This window comes from Phoca vitulina, unplaced genomic scaffold (genome assembly GCF_004348235.1).
Source record: "Phoca vitulina isolate PV1807 unplaced genomic scaffold, GSC_HSeal_1.0 scaffold14, whole genome shotgun sequence".
Lineage (NCBI taxonomy): Eukaryota > Metazoa > Chordata > Mammalia > Carnivora > Phocidae > Phoca > Phoca vitulina.
In genome coordinates, this window is record NW_022589717.1 from 26,307,991 (window position 1) to 26,326,486 (window position 18,496).

At 33.9% G+C, this 18,496-nt stretch overlaps 1 protein-coding gene across 6 annotated transcripts in view; it reads right to left on the reverse strand.

Moving 5' to 3' along the window:
* The window catches only part of LRBA (LPS responsive beige-like anchor protein), a 758,742-nt gene that overhangs the window by 161,412 nt on the left and 578,834 nt on the right, over nt 1-18,496 (reverse strand). For all 6 annotated transcript variants that reach the window (XM_032412965.1, XM_032412964.1, XM_032412967.1 and 3 more), the window contains 2 exons: nt 2,466-2,606; nt 1,319-1,438 (listed from right to left, as the gene is read on the reverse strand). In XM_032412965.1, the coding sequence (XP_032268856.1) occupies nt 1,319-1,438; nt 2,466-2,606 (261 nt within the window). The remainder of the gene's footprint in view (nt 1-1,318; nt 1,439-2,465; nt 2,607-18,496) is intronic.

Genomic DNA, 18,496 nt, shown 5'->3' on the forward strand with positions numbered 1-18,496 from the left:
TGTTTTCCTATGTCCATATCCCTCATTACTTCTCAAAAGAGTTAAATAAGTAATTCAATAGCTTTGAGATTGGAAGAATTAAAAAATAATTATTAAATCTATTAGCTATTCTGATTTACTGTTTCTAGTTACCCATTTTTTTTTTTTTTTAAAGTAAGCTCTAGGCCCAAAGTGGGGCTTGAACTCACAGCCCTCAGATCAAGAGCCACATGTTCTACTGACTGAGCCAGCCAGGAGCCCTCTACTGATGACTCTTAAAGAATATGATATATAATTTCAAGAGTATTTCAGAGTACATTATTTGCAATATCAAGAAAATCCTATAGATGTCCCAACATAAAAGATTATTTCTGCATATGATGTAATCTTCAATAAAATATCTTTGATATACGTAATGTTATGCTCTACTGTAAGATAAAGTATGTGAATACATTTTATAGTCTTCAAAGTACCACACCTAAAAGATAAAATTATCATATTAAATTTTTTAAAGGTACTCTATAGTAACATAAATATTAGTAATGTAACTTTTCCTCTTTTAAACCGCCTATCATTTTCTTCCATATAGTATAAATATTTATATATAAGTCATATTTCTTTATGAGACTATAAGGAATTTCACATCCATAGGTATATCTCATTATATTCAACAGCATCTGGAGAAAGAGACAGTATGTCATGAAAGTAAAATACTATAATTTCTGAGGGTAGAAACAAAGATCTAGTAAGGATTATGTTAGCTATTGTGCAGTTTTTGATTTCTTACAGTAGTGAACATACATATAGATACGAGAACTCCTCTTTTCCCTCAATAATAATGTAACCTTATATCAAGCAGAGTCAGGTATGAATTTAGAATTAGTAGCAGGTAAAAGATTAAGAGAGATGGGATCTTTAAAATAAAATGAAGTAAAATAAAATTAAATAAATTAAAAGTCTGAGAGTCTTCTCATAGCATTTTTCTGACTGAATTAATTTTATTTATTGAGTTTGTAATGCCATTGAGCATGCTACCTTACATTCATACTACTGTATTTTTCCTTTAAAAAGATTCCAAGGAGGAAAAAAACAACCATTCTACAACTAAAGAGAAAGAGACAGGGAGACATATGACAGGTAGAGACACACAAAGAACAGAGAGACAGAGACAGACAGACAGAGAGATGCTATACAGTGGTTCTTGGCCATTTAATTAAAGCCTCAGCCTTTGAGGCTTCTCTTCAGTAAATAGTGCTATGCTGCAAGAGAGAAACTGTCAACATTCATTCAACAAGGAACACAATGGCAATAGTAACTGTAAAATGAAACATTTCTGTACCTTAATATCAGATGTATCACGCTGACAGTTTCGCCAAGCTCTAGAAATTGATGAAAAAGTTCGATCTGCATGATCAAATTTCCCTCCTTGCAAATTTAGGAAATAAGTTGTGAAAGGTTCCTAAAAAATAAGCAATTAAAAAAATCCATGTTTCCTCATGCATAAAAATTTTTTTTAATAAATCATTATATTTAGATACTTTAGTGACTAATAGACATTATCCAGCTATATATAAACTAGGTATAGAATGGGAATTATATCTAAATTATTATATTAGTGTTCTTAAACTAGTTTTGTTTCAGAAGAAAGATTTCCAAAATTTGGCATTTGCAACATTTTTCAGACTCCCTTTTCAAGAACAATTTATTAATAAAATTCAAACCTAAATTAGATTGCATTTTCTTCATAGAACAGGGAAATAGTCTAATATGTAATTTTCCTATTGTTATGGCTCAATATTTAATTTATGATTAAGAAAAGAAAAATGTTTGGAAGATTTAAAAGTCTCCTCTTAGTTAAAGAACACTTAAACACATATTAGTAGATAATTGCTTGAAATTAGCTAAGCACTATAAATTACTTCTAGGATTTATGTCTGCCTGTACCCTTCTAACAAGCTTTAATTAATGATGTGCTGCTAATGCTTTCCCAAAGAAATTACTTTCTAGTAGATGAATCACCTTTCAATTTTACAGAAACATTTCTTGTTTAACCGATATATTATCAATACACAGTAGCCTTGGTGTAATCTACAAACATAACTTATTCCATTTGGGGCAACTGAAGTTCCTAAAATATATGAACACATGCTATCTTAACAAAATCTTATTTAGTTCTTATTTTGATATACTATATTTGAAAATAACATATGTTACAATTTAGGATCTGATGAGATACCAACCATTTGAAGAGGCAAGTTTAAGAAAAATATTCATATAATTCCAGGTGAAACATTTTTAAGGCTATTCTATAGCAACATGTTATCAAATACATACCAAATGAGATAAAGAGATATTTATAATTAGAAATCTAATCACTGAAAAAAAAATTTAGCATTCAAAAAAGATGCCAATAACTTTCAATCACTGCATATTCTCCACAACATTGAATTTAGTTATTCATGGTTTATTATTCAAATTGAACTTACTATTCTTAGCAGCCATGCAAGAACAAAACTTGCAGTTGAGTAATGAGTACCATAGTGGAATTTTGGAACTTGATCATCTTCCCATGATTCATAACGCTCTGCAAAGAATGCTGCTCTTTTTGGATTCAAAGCTCCTATTGGCTGCCAATGTGGAAGAAAAAGAAAACAAAACAAAACAAGAACACATAAATGTAATCATCTTTTATTTCTTTCTTCAAATGTCATCCTATTAGCAAGTGAGAGTCAATTTAAATATACACATATACTCTACTGAAGCTAAAACATGGTGCTACATTCAGAGAGTGGATGCAAAAACTTTTTCCAAAGCAGGTTAAACAAACACATATAAGTGGAAGGAGAAACCTGTCATTTCTCAGTGAGTCTAGTTTCTGTTGAATACAGGTTTTTAATCAGACCATAACAAGTATTTTCATAAAGACAATTACATGAAGTGAGTATTAGCTATATAGTAGTTTGGAAAGCACCTATAAAATTCTATTTAGTTAATTAGAAGCAACACCCAGAAACAGAATCTTGATGTTAGAGAATTACTTTACAATAGCTTCTGAGAAGAGGATGAAACAAAAATGCAAGGGAATGAGGAGTGCAAGGAAGAGAATGAGTGAAAAAGGGATTAAATGTAAATCTAGAAATTTCTACTAGTATGAGTAAAAGCAAAATTTAGAGGATTAAAACATCCCTGCCTGAAATAAAGTATATGTGTGTGTGTCTCTGTGTATGTGTGTGTATAAATAATAGAAGACAGATTACGAGTTTATACCAGAAAACGATTCATTATAGTAGAGGGCTGAAAAGCAGTACAGCAAAGTGTTGAAGAATGTGGGCTCACTGGAATAGTAATAATACCCAGTCCGAAGGTTGTTTTGGAAAATAAAATGAGTAATTACATGTAAAGTCCTATAAACCATGCCTGACATTCAGTGAATGCTATTACTTTTAAGATTATCTTTCAGAATTGGGGTAAAGTTTGAATGAAATAATAGCCTGTAAAACCCTTAGAACATTACTTGGCATAAGAGCTAAATAAATGTTAGCTGGTTATCATTATTATTGCTGCAGCTGTTGTTATTTAGGGAATACATGAATTTCATTAAAAAACATGCAAAATTTTCTGTGATTATGCACATGTACATTTTCTTAAGGAAGACATACAAAGTATTAAGATTCTCAAAGGGTTTGAGGTCTCCAAGAATGTTAAAAACCACCTGCTTTAAGTAATAACTCATTCTCATAAAACATTCTGATCTCTAGAAAATCTCTATTCCTTATTTAAAATATAATTACCATTTCACTGAAAAAAAAAAAAAAGCTAAGATGACTTTCTTAAATGAGTACCTAGTCACTTCATTTATAAGAGAAAGAAAATATTTTAAATATCTTATTATTTATGGGGGATATGCTAAACTGAAATAAAAAAAATATGGGTTTTAAAATAGATGTATTCAGAAATATTCTGTTAAAAATGAAGCAAAGTTAAACTAGTTTTCAAACTGCTTCTCATGTTAATATGTGATTTACAGCAACATTTTAAATTCATCATTTTCACTATCTTTCTTAAATTAATTGTTAACTATTTTTAAAAACTATCTTTAGCACTGTCCTCTTTCAATAGCTTGGTTTGAATCAACATTTTATATTGTCATTTTTTTACTTTACAAGCAAATTTTTAAAAATCTTTCATCAATTACTAGTTTAGATCAATCTCAGTATACTAATTTAAAATGCTGTCTTTTAAAGCATTAGTTTCTGTACCGAAGAATTAAATCTGATTTACTAAATTTATGCGTTAAGAATAGAAGTGACTCCAAGAAATCTTTGTTACAGAATCAATTTGGAATGCCTTTAAACATATTTTAGTTGTTGTCCCTAAACACCGAGCCATACAAAAGGAAAGAACGAAGAAATAAAATCATTGGAAGACAAATTATGTGAATTAAAAATAGAATCAATGCTCCTTTTGTATAGTTCTGCAGCATATTAAGTATTCACTTTATCTGCTCCCATTTTTATTACTCTCCAAATGAGTATACCTCCAAAATCAATAGTTATAGAATCACGTTGCTTGAATATAATGCTAAAACCAATTAGGATTGATTTCAGTAGCATCTGAGGAAAAAATGGCTTCGTGCAGAGATCCATATAGGTAGAACCCACAGTATTGATTCTGGCTGTTATTGTTACAGTTGGTTTCTGAAGCTTGCTACAGGACAGCTATCAATACATACCACATTTATTTGTAAGCATATAAAAAAGAAGTCCCCAAATAAAAGAAGGTTTAAAAAAAAAAAAAAAGACCAGTGGAGCTGCGCAATGACAATGATACACTATCAGCTTACTCAGAGAAGTTACAGTGGGAATACACACATTGAATTATACATTACGCGAAAGCACTGATTTATTGTGGTAATAACATCCACCTCATTAAAAGATTCTGCTTTGCTGCAGTTGGAAGGCTACATATTGTTTACTGCTATAAATTAATGGCGGTGCAAAGAAGACTGTGGAACCATCCTAACAATAGATCTGTAATGACAGTGCTGTATATCACAGCTTCCTCAGCAGCTTCATAATAAAATGGAGACAATGTATTGAGCTAATACATTCTACCATGCTGGCCCATATTTTTCTGACAACTGCTTTAAAAGATGAGCTGAATCCAACTATGTTATAATGCTGCAAAACATTTAACTAAGCAAGAGTCAGTCATACACCAAAGTGCATCATAGCATTTTTAAAACATTGTCTAAATCAGCATTTCAAGATGTTTATTCATCTCTGCAAAAGAACTAAAAGTAAATGCTGATGGCTTCTCTTACTTACACAGTATATTAAGAGTAACAATTGGAGGGCAATTCAGGAAGATGCCTAGCAATATCTCCTACAGGCAGCTCTTTGTACAATTTAACTATAAAAGCTTGACAGAATTTTTTTTTTTTAAATCAGCAAACTGATTAAAGGAAGAAGAGCAAAAATACTGGTCATTTAAAATGGTCATAACTTCCTGAAAAAAATCAATGAAAAACAGGTATTGATTAAAGAAGTGTAATTCAAGGTCAGAACAAGGTAAAATTAAATAGCTCTAGGATACAGAAAAGTAATTTTACAAATTACAAAAAGCTAACAAATAATATAAGATTTTTTTAAATCTACAGAATAAAACTTGAATCACAACAAGATAAAAAAGTGGTTCAAATAAAATAGAATTATTTTAAAATTATCAGAAGCATTATGTTTGGAAAAAAATGGAAATAAGAACTTGAAGTACGAAAAGAGAAGTTAAAGAAAAAAGGAACACAAAACTCTTGAAAATGTATAAATAGAAAAAAAAGTCACTATTCCTAGGATATTCTTATCTCACAAATAGCAAAACTGACAACTGTGGTAGAGTGATAAGTATTCTGTTGGACAAATACTAATGATACCTTCCAGAACACGATACACAAAACAAAACTTTCTAAATCAAGTTTCTTAAGAGTAATACAATAAAAAAATCTTTTTATTGTCTTCTTTGAGAAGTTAATTTTACTAATTAGAGAAACAAAAATACTGTGTGTGAAATGCTCAGCTCAGTGCATAGCACACAGTAAATTATTCATAATAATATTTATTACTATTTTGCAGCTTATTTGATGAATAATATTTAAGAAAAAAAAACTATTAAACAAGCCTGATGAAATTAGGTAGAGTCTGTTAGAAAAGAATGATGATCTTCTAATGGTACATACACTACTGCGCATTACCTGTCAGAAGCCTAATAGTACATAGTAGTCCCAATAAACTGAATTACCCTACCTCAAGAAAATAACCAAAAGCAAAATTACTTTTTAAAAGTCCAAAGGGCATCCAAATGTTACTATGAAAAGCATATGAAATGTCAAGCAAATTACAACCATCTTCTACTACATCAGTTAAAAACAAACAGCTTTGGATTCACAACCCCCTTCAAAGGCACGTAAGAGACTTTTTCATCTAATTACTAGTAAAAGTTGGCTGTACAAAGAAACAGCTTTTATAGTGTTGATACATTCGAAGTTTTTTTTCTTTTTTAAAATTTTAGGAAATCTTACCTGAAGTTATTTAATTAGTACCCCCAGCTCACACTCTGCAGTTTATAAGACATTATTACACATTCTCACAGTAAATACGTGAGCTAGAAATCCCTGTTTTAAAAATGAAAAAGTATTCTGAGTAACCTAGTTCAAGGTCAACATAAATCTAGGAGACACAAATTCAGCATTCAAAAATCCAGTCTTGGGGTCATTTTATCCATCTAAAACTGTTGTATTAATTACAAATTATTTTTCCAAATTTCAGCAATTCCTTATATTTCCCTTTTTCAAATATGATATTTATTTAATAGGTTGGCATAAAGGCTAATAATATATGTAAAATGCTTAGCAGAGATCCTGGCACAAAGAAAGTACTTGACAAGCATAGCTGCCATTAATGTTGTTGTAATTTTGTTGTAATTTTATTATTTCATAATAATATTTATTTTGAAATTACCACCATGACTGACATAAATCCTTCTTCTTTTTGAGATTTATATGTGAATTGTTCTAATTTATATCAATCTTTCAGAAGTGAAGTTCCAAACTGATGGACCATGATTATAGTTACTAAGAAAGTTGAAGGGAATTGGCAAGGAGTCTCACAAATTCAACAAAGCACAGATTTGCTTGAGTTAACAAACTTCTTTTTTTAAAATCCAAGTCTCAAAAGAGGTTTTTTTACATCTTTCTGTGAAGGCCTTCTTTGAAAAATCACTATATCCTAACATCCTGGGGATCAGAAGCAGAAGAGAAGATTAAAGAAAAAGTAAAGGATCATTCTGGTTCATAAGACACAGAAATAGGGCCTTTGGAAACACTAAAGGATAGGGTATCATAAAAGATACATTTTGTGGTTATAGGGAATGGTGAAGAGATGTCAAAACTGAAAAGGGGCTCAGGAACGGGAGGTAAAAGAGCATAACGATTTTTAGGATCTTGCTTAGGATCTGGATGACTGGCCTAAAGCCATCTCCAATGTCATCTTCATTTGGTATGATTAGGAAACTGGATAACCTCCTTTAATTCTATGATTACACATAAAACCTGTCCTACAGCATTTAAGAGGTCATGTGCAAGAGATGTTTTACATTATTTCATTTTTTCCTGGAAGTAGGATAGGCCTATAGACATTGAAAGAGGGCCATTGCAAAATAAGGGATAAAAGCTAGTAAGGAAAATATAACAAGATGGTTGAACTCCATGTTACAGGAATCCAATGTTATGTTATAAACATGCCAGATTAAAGGACTGAATATTGTTAATTAAATAAAAGGTATCTAATATTCATGAATGGATTAAATAAAAAAACTTCAAATTCAGAGGATGAAAGGGAATGGACTATTGGCAAATGTGATATCATAAAAGACCATTTCTAATTAGAGAATAATGATTTGGTTTGGAAGATTACAAGAAATAAATACGGTATACAGGTTAAAAGGTCCATTCTATCTGATGACAGTGTTACTACGTATTGGATTTAAGTGAAGGTTCTAAGAATCTTACATAAATTACTTCATATTCACATCAACCCCTTAATATATAAACCTATTAGCATTCCTAACTTTTGGCAAAAAATTGAGTCAGAGAAGTTAAATGACGATTAATGACTGGCTACCTAAGCCAGCGGCTGAGGCAAGATTTAGAACCAACTTTAACTAAATTGACTAGCAAATCCTAGAATGATTTGGGTTGTGTGGATTGATAAAAATGCTGGTGCTGACTCTGCAAAGTCATTAGAATCCTTTCATGGGAGGTTTAGATTGAAGATCCTTTTGAAAATGTGCTAGTTACATTTTTATCCCTACTTACCTAATGTGTGTGGATATCACTTTAGCAGAAGGTTTCATAAATGAAAAAAAATATATATTTTGCTTGAGGACACCGAAAGATGCTTGGCAAAAACAGCTTAAAAAAAAGTGAACAAAAAGGTAAATACTGTCACCAAAGTTTATGGCTTTACTTTTCTCTTAACTTTTATAGTTATACATCCACATCCATGAACCTAATAAGAGCCTTTAATTCTCTGTGCTGCTAAACCTTTTTAAAGAAGCCACTGAATTTTATTATGTGCTTCTCCACCACCTGCCTTCTTCCCCCACCGCCAAGGGAAGAAAATAAACGAATAGCCTCTGCCATTTAAGCCATGCTGCCACTGTTAGGGGGTATGATACTATTCTCTGTCAGTTGTAGCAGCTCTTTTATCTAAATGACAAGTATAACAAACAGCCTGATCAGCATTTTTACTCAACCTTGGCTTTTAGGGTATTTTGTCATATGCTATATATGGCTGAAATGGTTTGGCACTTATCTTCACACACTCTACATTTTATTTAATATTGTCAAGAAAAAAATTTCATTGGCACACTACTGTGGCTTTTAGAGTTAACAAATAAGCACTTTTGTTTTCAAGTACCAGAGCAGTTTTTAATCCCTTGAAAACACACTTTCTTGCAAGTGGTGTTAAACATACACCTCCTATACTATTTCACTTTAAGAAACACATCTTGGGAAAAAGAAAGTATTCCATTTTACTTATTGTGCCTATGTAGAATATAAATCATTTCAAACGCTCACATTGGTAGATTTAGTAGCCTCTGCAGTTCTATGCTATTCAGCTATGGCTCATATTAAGTGATTTTTACTATAGGTTTTTACCTGAATTTGAGAAAGGCACAGAAATTGATTAAAATAATCTGATAATCCATTGCCAGTGTTAAGCTAAATGCCTGGAAGGAAACTCTCCCCCTCAAAAACCCCCAATTTTAACAATCCAAGGCCAAAGGGAAAAAATATTTTAAGTAATTATGAAAATGATAAACATCAAAGAAGCCCAATGCCGATATAATAAAGCCTATTCATTCTCAGATAGATTCATCTTTCCACTTAAAGAAACAGTTAAGACCATTAACATGGGGAGTTCCAGTCTAAGATGATGACGTAAGAGGTTCCTGAACTCACCTCCTCCCATGGACAAACTGAATCTACAGTTACACATGGATCAATTCCCTCTTGAAGAAATCTTGTAACTAGCTGAGCTACCTATCAAACAAGAAAAAAACCAACATGGTAACAGGTAAGAAAGGCTGTGACACACTCTTGCCACAAATCTCACCTCCAACACAGTGGCATACAATTAGGAAGGAACTCAAAACTCACAGCTTCTCCCTGAGGAGTGAAGATTTTTGGACCCAACATCTAGCCCCCCCCAAGTTAAGACTTCCATCTGTGAGAGAGGCTCTCCAGAACACATAGCTCTGAAAGCCAATGAGGCTTGCATCTATGAGATCGTAAGATAACAGCAAAACCAAACCAAAATCCCACAGTTCCTCACTGGTTCCAGAGGACTCAGCTTGGCTAAACCCCAGTGCTCAGCTCTGAGACAGCAGACAGAAATGCCAATCTCCTAGCCCTTCCTTGAAAGAGCCTATTTGCACATCTTAAAAGCTGCAGCCTGAGAGTCAGGATCCTATCTTAACACACACCTAGGAACTGCAATCCTCCCCTGCTACTAGAGAAGCCAGCACACACCATCTCTGCATTCTCCCTGTAGCCCTCTCCAAATCACCAATGTCTCCTGGGAAGGAGCTTGTACACAGGTCTGGCACTTCTGCTTTCATGGCTGCCACCTAGAAGATGCATCCCTTGATCATCTGGTTCTCATGGCCATTAGGGCTTGTGTTCACAAGGTCCCATAGGACTGTAGCAAACAAACAGTTCTTTAACAGGCTATCACCCCCCTCCCACCCTCCCCAGAGCTCAATGTCCAGCTCCCAGTCTTTCCCTGAAGGAAGTCTACTTGCAAACTTTAAAAGCTGCTGCCAGAGCCTCTGACTTCCAATCAGCCTGCACCAACTGCTGACTGAGACCCTTACGTTTGGGACACTGACAGGTCTTAGCACACCCTCAATAATTAGGAGCCACAAAGAACGAAGAAGGTGGCTTGGACAATCAGAAAGTTTGGAGAGATAGCATGTGACTTGCTATTAAGGAGGACAGGCACAAAATACCACCCACTTCCCCTAATCTCTCTCTTAAAATCAATCAAAACCCTTAGGCTGATGGGGGAAGAATACCAAATGCTCTCATCCCAGGGCCTGGAAAAGAGATAGGAAACTCTGTATTACCAGAGGACCAGGCAAAAATCTACTGCTTCTGGGGTAGAGTTAAAGCAAAAGCGTTTTCACTTAGGAGAATGGGAAAAAAACTCTTTTTGAGCCAGGATTCTGCACTGATACAAAGGAGAGGTCTGCTACTACTGGAAGAGGGATGAGAAAACCCCTCATGCCTGTGACCTGCCACAGACACAAGGCAGAGTCTGGATGTCATGCAGGGTTCAGACAAGAACACTGAGAAGGCCCACTGAGAAGACCCCACAGGGTCTGCTCAAGAGTGACGTTGGATCAGGAGAATGGAGGAGTTGCCCTACCCCCACCATAAGCCTGGCACTAAGTATCGAGCAACAGCAATCTACTCCCAGGGAAAGGCAAGAGAGCAGAGAGAAGTCCTCAGTGGCACAGGCCTAGAGGATCCGCCAGAGAGTGGAGCAGGAACAATGAGACAAAATCTCTAGCACCCTAGGACCATACTAAGGACAAATTCAAATGGAAGAAATGGAGGAATTTGTGAAGTTCGTGCTGTGCTTAAAGTAACAATGATGATAAGAAATCCAACTGAGCTCACCTACTGCCTGGATTGACTGAACTCCCCACACAAAATGCCTGACATAAGAAAAGGCATCCACATTTCTGGGCATAAAAATAGTATTCACATCTCAGTCTCTACTGATATTAAACCAAAAATTATGAGATGCTTAAAATACTAAGAAAAAAAAAATGACCAATTGTGAAGAGACAAAGCAATCAAAAGAACCAGCCGCAGAGATAATGCAGATGTTAGAACTATCAGAAAGGTTATTTAAAGTAACTGTGATTCACATACTAAAAGATCTAGGGGAAAAGGTGGGAAACTTACATGAACAGGTGGGAAATTTCAGCAGAGCAGGAAACCATAAAAAAAGAATCAAATATAAATGCTAGAAACAAAAGAAAAAAAGTCAGAGGAGAAGAATTCTTTTGATGACATTACATGCAGACTGCACACAGCCAAGGAAAAAAATAAGTAAACTTTAAGGTAGATTAATAGAAAAAGATACTGCAAATAATAAAATAGTGCTGTCATGGCTATATTAATATCAGAAAAAGTAGCCTTCACAACACGGACTATTACCAGGTATAAAGAGAAACATTACATAATGATAAAGCGATCCATTTATCAAGAAAACATAACAATTCGTAATTGTTTCTTAGGGCTCCTGTAACAAAGTACCACAAACCAAGTTGCTTAAAACAACAGAAATGTATTGTCTCATAGTTCTGGAATTTAAAAGTGTAAAATCAAGTTGTTGGCAGAGCCATGTTCTCTTTGAAGCCTCTAGGGGGAAGATGCTTCCTTGCCTCTTCCAGTTTTCTGGAGCCCAAGGTGTTCCCTGGCTTGTGGCAACATAACTCCAATCTCTGTCTCCATCACCATATGGTATTCACTCCTTTGATGTCTGTCTTTTTTTTTTTTTTTTAAAGATTTTATTTATTTATTTGAGAGAGAGAATGAGATAGAGCATGAGAGGGGGGAAGGTCAGAGGGAGAAACAGACTCCCCGCTGAGCAGGGAGCCCGATGCGGGACTCGATCCTGGGACTCCAGGATCATGACCTGAGCCGAAGGCAGTCGCTTAACCAACTGAGCCACCCAGGCACCCCCTTTGACGTCTGTCTTAACATGGTGCTTTCATTTTCTTGTAAGGGCACCAGTCACATTGGATTTGGGCCCACCCTAATGACCTCATCTTACTTTGATTATATCTGCAAAGACCCTCTTTACAAATAAGGTCACATCTAAGGTACCCCAGTCCTTGTGAGGACTTCAATATATTGTTTTGGGAGACATAATTCAACTCGTAACATGCACCCCAAAACAAATGATTCAAATACACAAAACAAAAACTGATAGAAATGAAAAAATATACAGACAAATCTAAATCGTAGTTGGAGACATCAACACCCCTCTCTCAGTAATCAATAGAACAAGTAGAAAATCAGTAAAGATATCTAAGATATGAACAACACTATCAACCAATATCACCTAACTGGTTGTAAATGACATGTATAGAACACTTAACCTAACAATAGAAGCATACTTTTCAAGTACACATGGAGCATTAACTAACACAGACCATCTTCTGAGCCATAAACCAAATTTCAACTAATTTTAAAAACTGAAAATCATACAAAGTATATTCTCCAATCATAATGGAATTAAACTAGAAATCAACAAGAGAAAGATGTCTGAGAAATCTCCAAACCTATGGAAATTAAACAACACTCTTCTAAATAATCCATGGGTCAAAGCAAAAGTCACAAGGAAAATTAGAAAATATTTTGAATGAAATAAAAATGAAAACACAATACATAAAAATTTGTTGGACCTTGTAAAATCAGTGCTTTGAGAAAAACGTGTAGCATTAAATTTTTACATTAGAAACCAAAAGAGATCTCAAATCGATAGGTTAAAGCTTCCACCTTAAAATACTAAAAAAGAAGAGGAATTAAATCCAAATCAAGAAGAAAGAAGAATAGTAGAAAAAGCAAAGATCACTGAAACTGAACACAGAAAAAGTAATAGAAAAATAAATAAAATCCATAGCCAGACTGATCTTGGGGGGGGGGGGTGGAGGAAAGAGAAAGAAAAAAGAAAGAAAACAAACTACCAAAATCTAGAATAAAAGATGAAATAAGCAAATTCTTTGAAAAAGTCAGACTACCAAAGCTCATTCAAGAACAGAAAGGTAATGTGAACAGCCCTCTATCAATTTAATTTGAAGTTTTAAAAAACCTTCCCAGAAATAAAACTCCTGGCCCAAATGGTTTCACTAATGAATTCCACTAAAACTTTAAGGATGACATCTTTTCCGGGAAACAGAATAAGAAGGAATAACTTCAAAACTGATTTTGTTCTGCCAGCATTACCATGATGCCAAAACTAGACAAGGACACTACAGACAAATATCCTTCATGAACACAGGTGCAAAAATTCTTAAGCAAATATTAAGAAATCAAATCCAAAAGGGTAATACATCACAATCGAGTATGGTTTATCTCAGAAATGAATCCAAAATCAACCAGTATAAATTTTAACAGACTAAAAAAGAAAAACCATATGATTATCTTCAGAAAAAAAAATCTGACAAAATTCAATATCCAACGATAATAAAAACTTTCAACAAACTAGAAACAGAAGGGAACTTCCTCAACCTGATAAAGGGCAGCTATGAAAAACCTAGTGGCTAATATACAAAATGGTGAAAGACTGAATGCTTTTCCCCTAAGACCAGAGGCAAGGCATTCTCAACATTTCTAGTCAACATTGAATAATCCAGTAAGTATTCATTCAGAGATGATATATTCATTTATGTAGAAAGTCCCAAAAAGTCTAGTAAGGTTGCAAAATTGAGTCTAGCAAGGTTGCAAAATACAAGATCAATGTACAAAATTCAGTTGTATTTCTGTATATAAGAAATAATAATTGAAATAGAAAATTTTATAACTCTTAAAAAAAATGAAATTTTTAAGGGTAAATTAACAGAATATGTACAAGAATTATATGCCAAAAGCTGCAAAATATTAGAGACTAGAGGAAACCGAAATAAATGGAGATAAACCACATTCGTGGATTGAAAGATTCAGTATTATTAACATATAATTTTTAGCAAAAATGGTCTACTGATGAAATGTAATCTCAATCAAAATCTCAGCAGGACTGATAAGCTGATTCTAAAATTTATATGAAAAATAGAGAAACCAGAATAGCTAAAATAATTTTGAAAAAAAAAAGGATATAGTTGGAGGATTCACAAGATCTGACTTTAAGACTTACTATAAAGCTACAGTAACCAAGACAGTATGGTATTGATATAAGAACAGACATACTGATTGATTGAGCAGAATAGTTTAGAAATGGACCCACACATATATAGCAATTTATTTCCAACAAAGGTGCCAAGATACTTCATGAGAAAACATAATCTTTTCAATAAATGGTATTGAAAGAATTGGACTTTCATTTGTAAAAAATGAACCTCAACCCTTACCTTGTACCTATATTATAGATGAAAAATAGGTCACATTAGAAACCACAATATAAGAGTGTAATAATAATTATGTTTGACCCAATTTGTTTTTAGAAAAGCCAAATCACTGTTGGTTAATAATAAGCAGACAGTCATCTAAGCCTTCAACTTTTCCAGTAAGATAGTCTCTCGTATATTATACATGTATATGGTGAATTGACAGGCCTCTTGCAATAAACAGTCCCCTTTAAGTGACCAGAGGCTACAGGTCAGGAACAAATGCCACATTTTGATCTTCCCTCCCATTAACAAGACTACTGCCACTGATATTTTTAACTCTGACTTTTCTTTATCCTTTCCTCCTGTTTTTTTGTACTACAAATTTATAAGACTAAGTGTAAAACTTCATATTTTTTTTATATTTCACTCAAATATTTCATGTATTTCATTATGCAAAATCATTTAAAATTTTTTTTCATTACTGCAAAGCAAGTTGTATGATCAATTTGTAATATTAGTGAAATTGTTGAACAAATCAGGGCCCAAGACAGAATCCTACAAAGATGTAATAAAGAAAGTGATACCTCAAGTTTATCAAGGGCATTAAAGAATAGGGTTGTAAATTATTTGAACAGTTCTGAACGCTACTAATGTTTTTAATCATTGTCTATTTATCAGAAAGGTATCACTCAGATTTTCAAATAATTTGCTGAGATATGTCATACTAGACCTATAACTTCCCTAATTTGTTAACTTAATCAATTTACTTTTTAAAGTAAAGTTAATATTTTTAGTTTTACAGGTTTTTCTTGTTTTACAGGATATACTTCTTTCCTTTTTTTTTTTTTTTTTTTTTTTTTTTTTTTTTTTTGTTAAGATTTTTAAGTAATCTCTACACACAACATGAAGCCCAAACTCACAACCCTGAGATCAAGAGTTGCACGCTCTTCTGACTAAGCCAGCCAGGTGCCCCTACAGGATATCTTTCTAAGTGAAACTACTGATTTTCTTTTCTTCCTAACATTAAAAAATGTAACTAATTGTCTATTCTACTTTTTATATTGAGCCAATGTTTTTTGTTTTTAGAATTTATCCTTTCTCCACTTACAAAAACTTGGTTCACATCATAAATCATGAACTCATATTAAAAACAAAAATCCTTTTCTAAAAGTGGGACAGTTTAAAATTAAGTCACACAGAAATAAAATGTTTCTGATTAGATTATTCTCCTATAAATGGTTCCTATATAAACACACATTCAGTTATACGACTCTTTAAAAAGTAAAGACTATTTCATTCACTTTTGTTCCTGACCCAGTCCTCAGAATAATGTCTATAACAGTTAACCAGCAAATTAATAATTATTTGAATAAGCACATTTATTCAACATAAACTTATGTTTAATTCAAGTAAGTGGACTTTGGGAATAAAGAATTGGACAGCAATGTGGACATGTGACTAAAAGAAAAGATACTACCTTACCCACTATAAAATGTACACTACAGATGTATAACTAGACCTATTGTGGTGATCATTTTGCAATATATACAAATATCAAGTAACTATTTTGTACACCTGAAACTAACAGAATGTTGTATATCAATTATACCTCAACTAAAAAAAAGTAATAACTGCCCCCCCCAAACATACTATATATTCACATAAAAATAAGTTTTGAATATCAGAGGGAAGTATAAGAATGAGAAGTTGAGAAGTTGACACACACAAGTATATAAAGAAAGCTACTGAGGCGCCTGGGTGGCTCAGTCGTTAAGTGTCCGCCTTCAGCTCGAGTCATGGTCCCAGGGTCCTGGGATCGAGCCCCGCATCGGGCTCCCTGCTCTGCAGAGATCCTGCTTCTCCCTCTCCCACTCCCCCTGCTTGTGTTCCCTCTCTCACGTGTCTCTCTCTGTCAAATAAATAAAATCTTTTTTTTTTAAAAAAGAAAGCTACAAATAGGCAGGTTTTTGTTTTTTTTTTTAAGATTTTATTTATTTGACAACAAGTGAGCGAGAGAGAGAGAGAGAGAGAGACAGAGAGCAAGCACAAGCAGGAGGAACGGCAGGCAGGGGAGAAGCAGGCTCCCTGCTGAGCAAGGACCCCCAATGTGGGGCTCAATCCCAGGACCCTGGGATCATGACCTGAGCCAAAGGCAGCCGCTTAACCAACTGAGCCACCCAGGTGCCCCAATATGCAGGTTTTTTAAATGTCTTCCTACTGCATTTTCTCTCTATAAACGCAAACACACACACACACACACACACACACACACCCCAGACTGAAATTGGAAGTATAGCTTACCATAAACCTTATTGCTACTATAAACCAGTACTTAGTAAACTTTAAAAAACACAACCAATTCTAGGTGTTCTGAAAACAATCTTTATGTAAATTCATGGTAGGTATATGTTCCCTATGCTGAATCTACCCCAAGTTAGTACACCCAGCACTAAACTAAGAAAACAGGAAGTATTAAGGGATAAACAGGCAATGCTGTATAAATAAAACAATTCATTTATAAATAATAATGAATGGTCACTCCACACCACAGTAACTTCAGATGATTAGAGAATAAATACTTCACTTTGAGGATTACTGACTGGCAGTGTGTTGCTGGTGTATGTCAGGATTATTCATCACCCTGACAGTAATATTAACCACAATCCATTTCAGTTACTTCAGTTTATCATATTCTGACTAATGTTAAAAAATAATGTCATTGAAGGCTGCTTAAATTAAGTGTAAGGTTAACCTCTGTTAGAGTCATTTAAAAACTTCTACTAGAAGGTAGCTTCTAGTAGAAAGCCAAATCTGCTATACGGAGTGCTAATACTTAGCAAAGGTAAATTTTAACAACAGTCACACAAAACAGATTGTATCCCTGATTTAAAATCAAAATTTCAGCAAATCTTGTAAATGCACCACAACCTCTCTCTCTCTATATATATATATACATATGTATGTATGGTCACACTTTGCTGAACTTATTTAACATTTTGAGGAAAGAGTTGCACAACCATATTTTAAACTAAATACATCACACTGAACAAATAATAATTTAAAGTTTAAGAAGGTCAGTGTATCCATGAAAATTTTTCTTCAGTATCATATAATTACAGAATACTACATTTAAAAATATATAAATAGCAGTTGCTATAAGACCTCCCCATCACCAATTAAGTAATTGAGAAGGGTCCCTTACTAATAAATGAAAGCAGACTCAGTTAATGTGTTATCTAAGTCCAAAGATTTCCTACTCTAGTCCTCTAATTTTATCTTCCTAGGCTACTTTCCCCTATCATTTTGATGTGTCTTTTAAAAACCATCTGCACTAATATTCTACTTTCTATAGCATCATTTTCCTTTTTCTATTAATGTGATAGTTTTCTTTTTTTTTTAATTTTTTTATTGTTATGTTAATCCCCATACATTACATCATTAATTTTAGATATAGTGTTCCATGATTCATTGTTTGTGCATAACACCCAGTGCTCCATGCAGAACGTGCCCTCCTCAATACCCATCACCAGGCTAACCCATCCTCCCACCCCCCTCCCCTCTAAACCCTCAGTTTGTTTTTCAGAGTCCATCGTCTCTCATGGTTCTTCTCCCCCTCCGATTTCCCCCCCTTCATTCTTCCCCTCCTGCTACATTCTTCTTCTTTTTTTTCTTTCTTAACATATATTGCATTATTTGTTTCAGAGGTACAGATCTGAGATTCAACAGTCTTGCACAATTCACAGCGCTTACCAGAGCACATACCCTCCCCAGTGTCCATCACCCAGTCACCCCATCCCTCCCACCCCACCCCCCACTCCAGCAACCCTCAGTTTGTTTC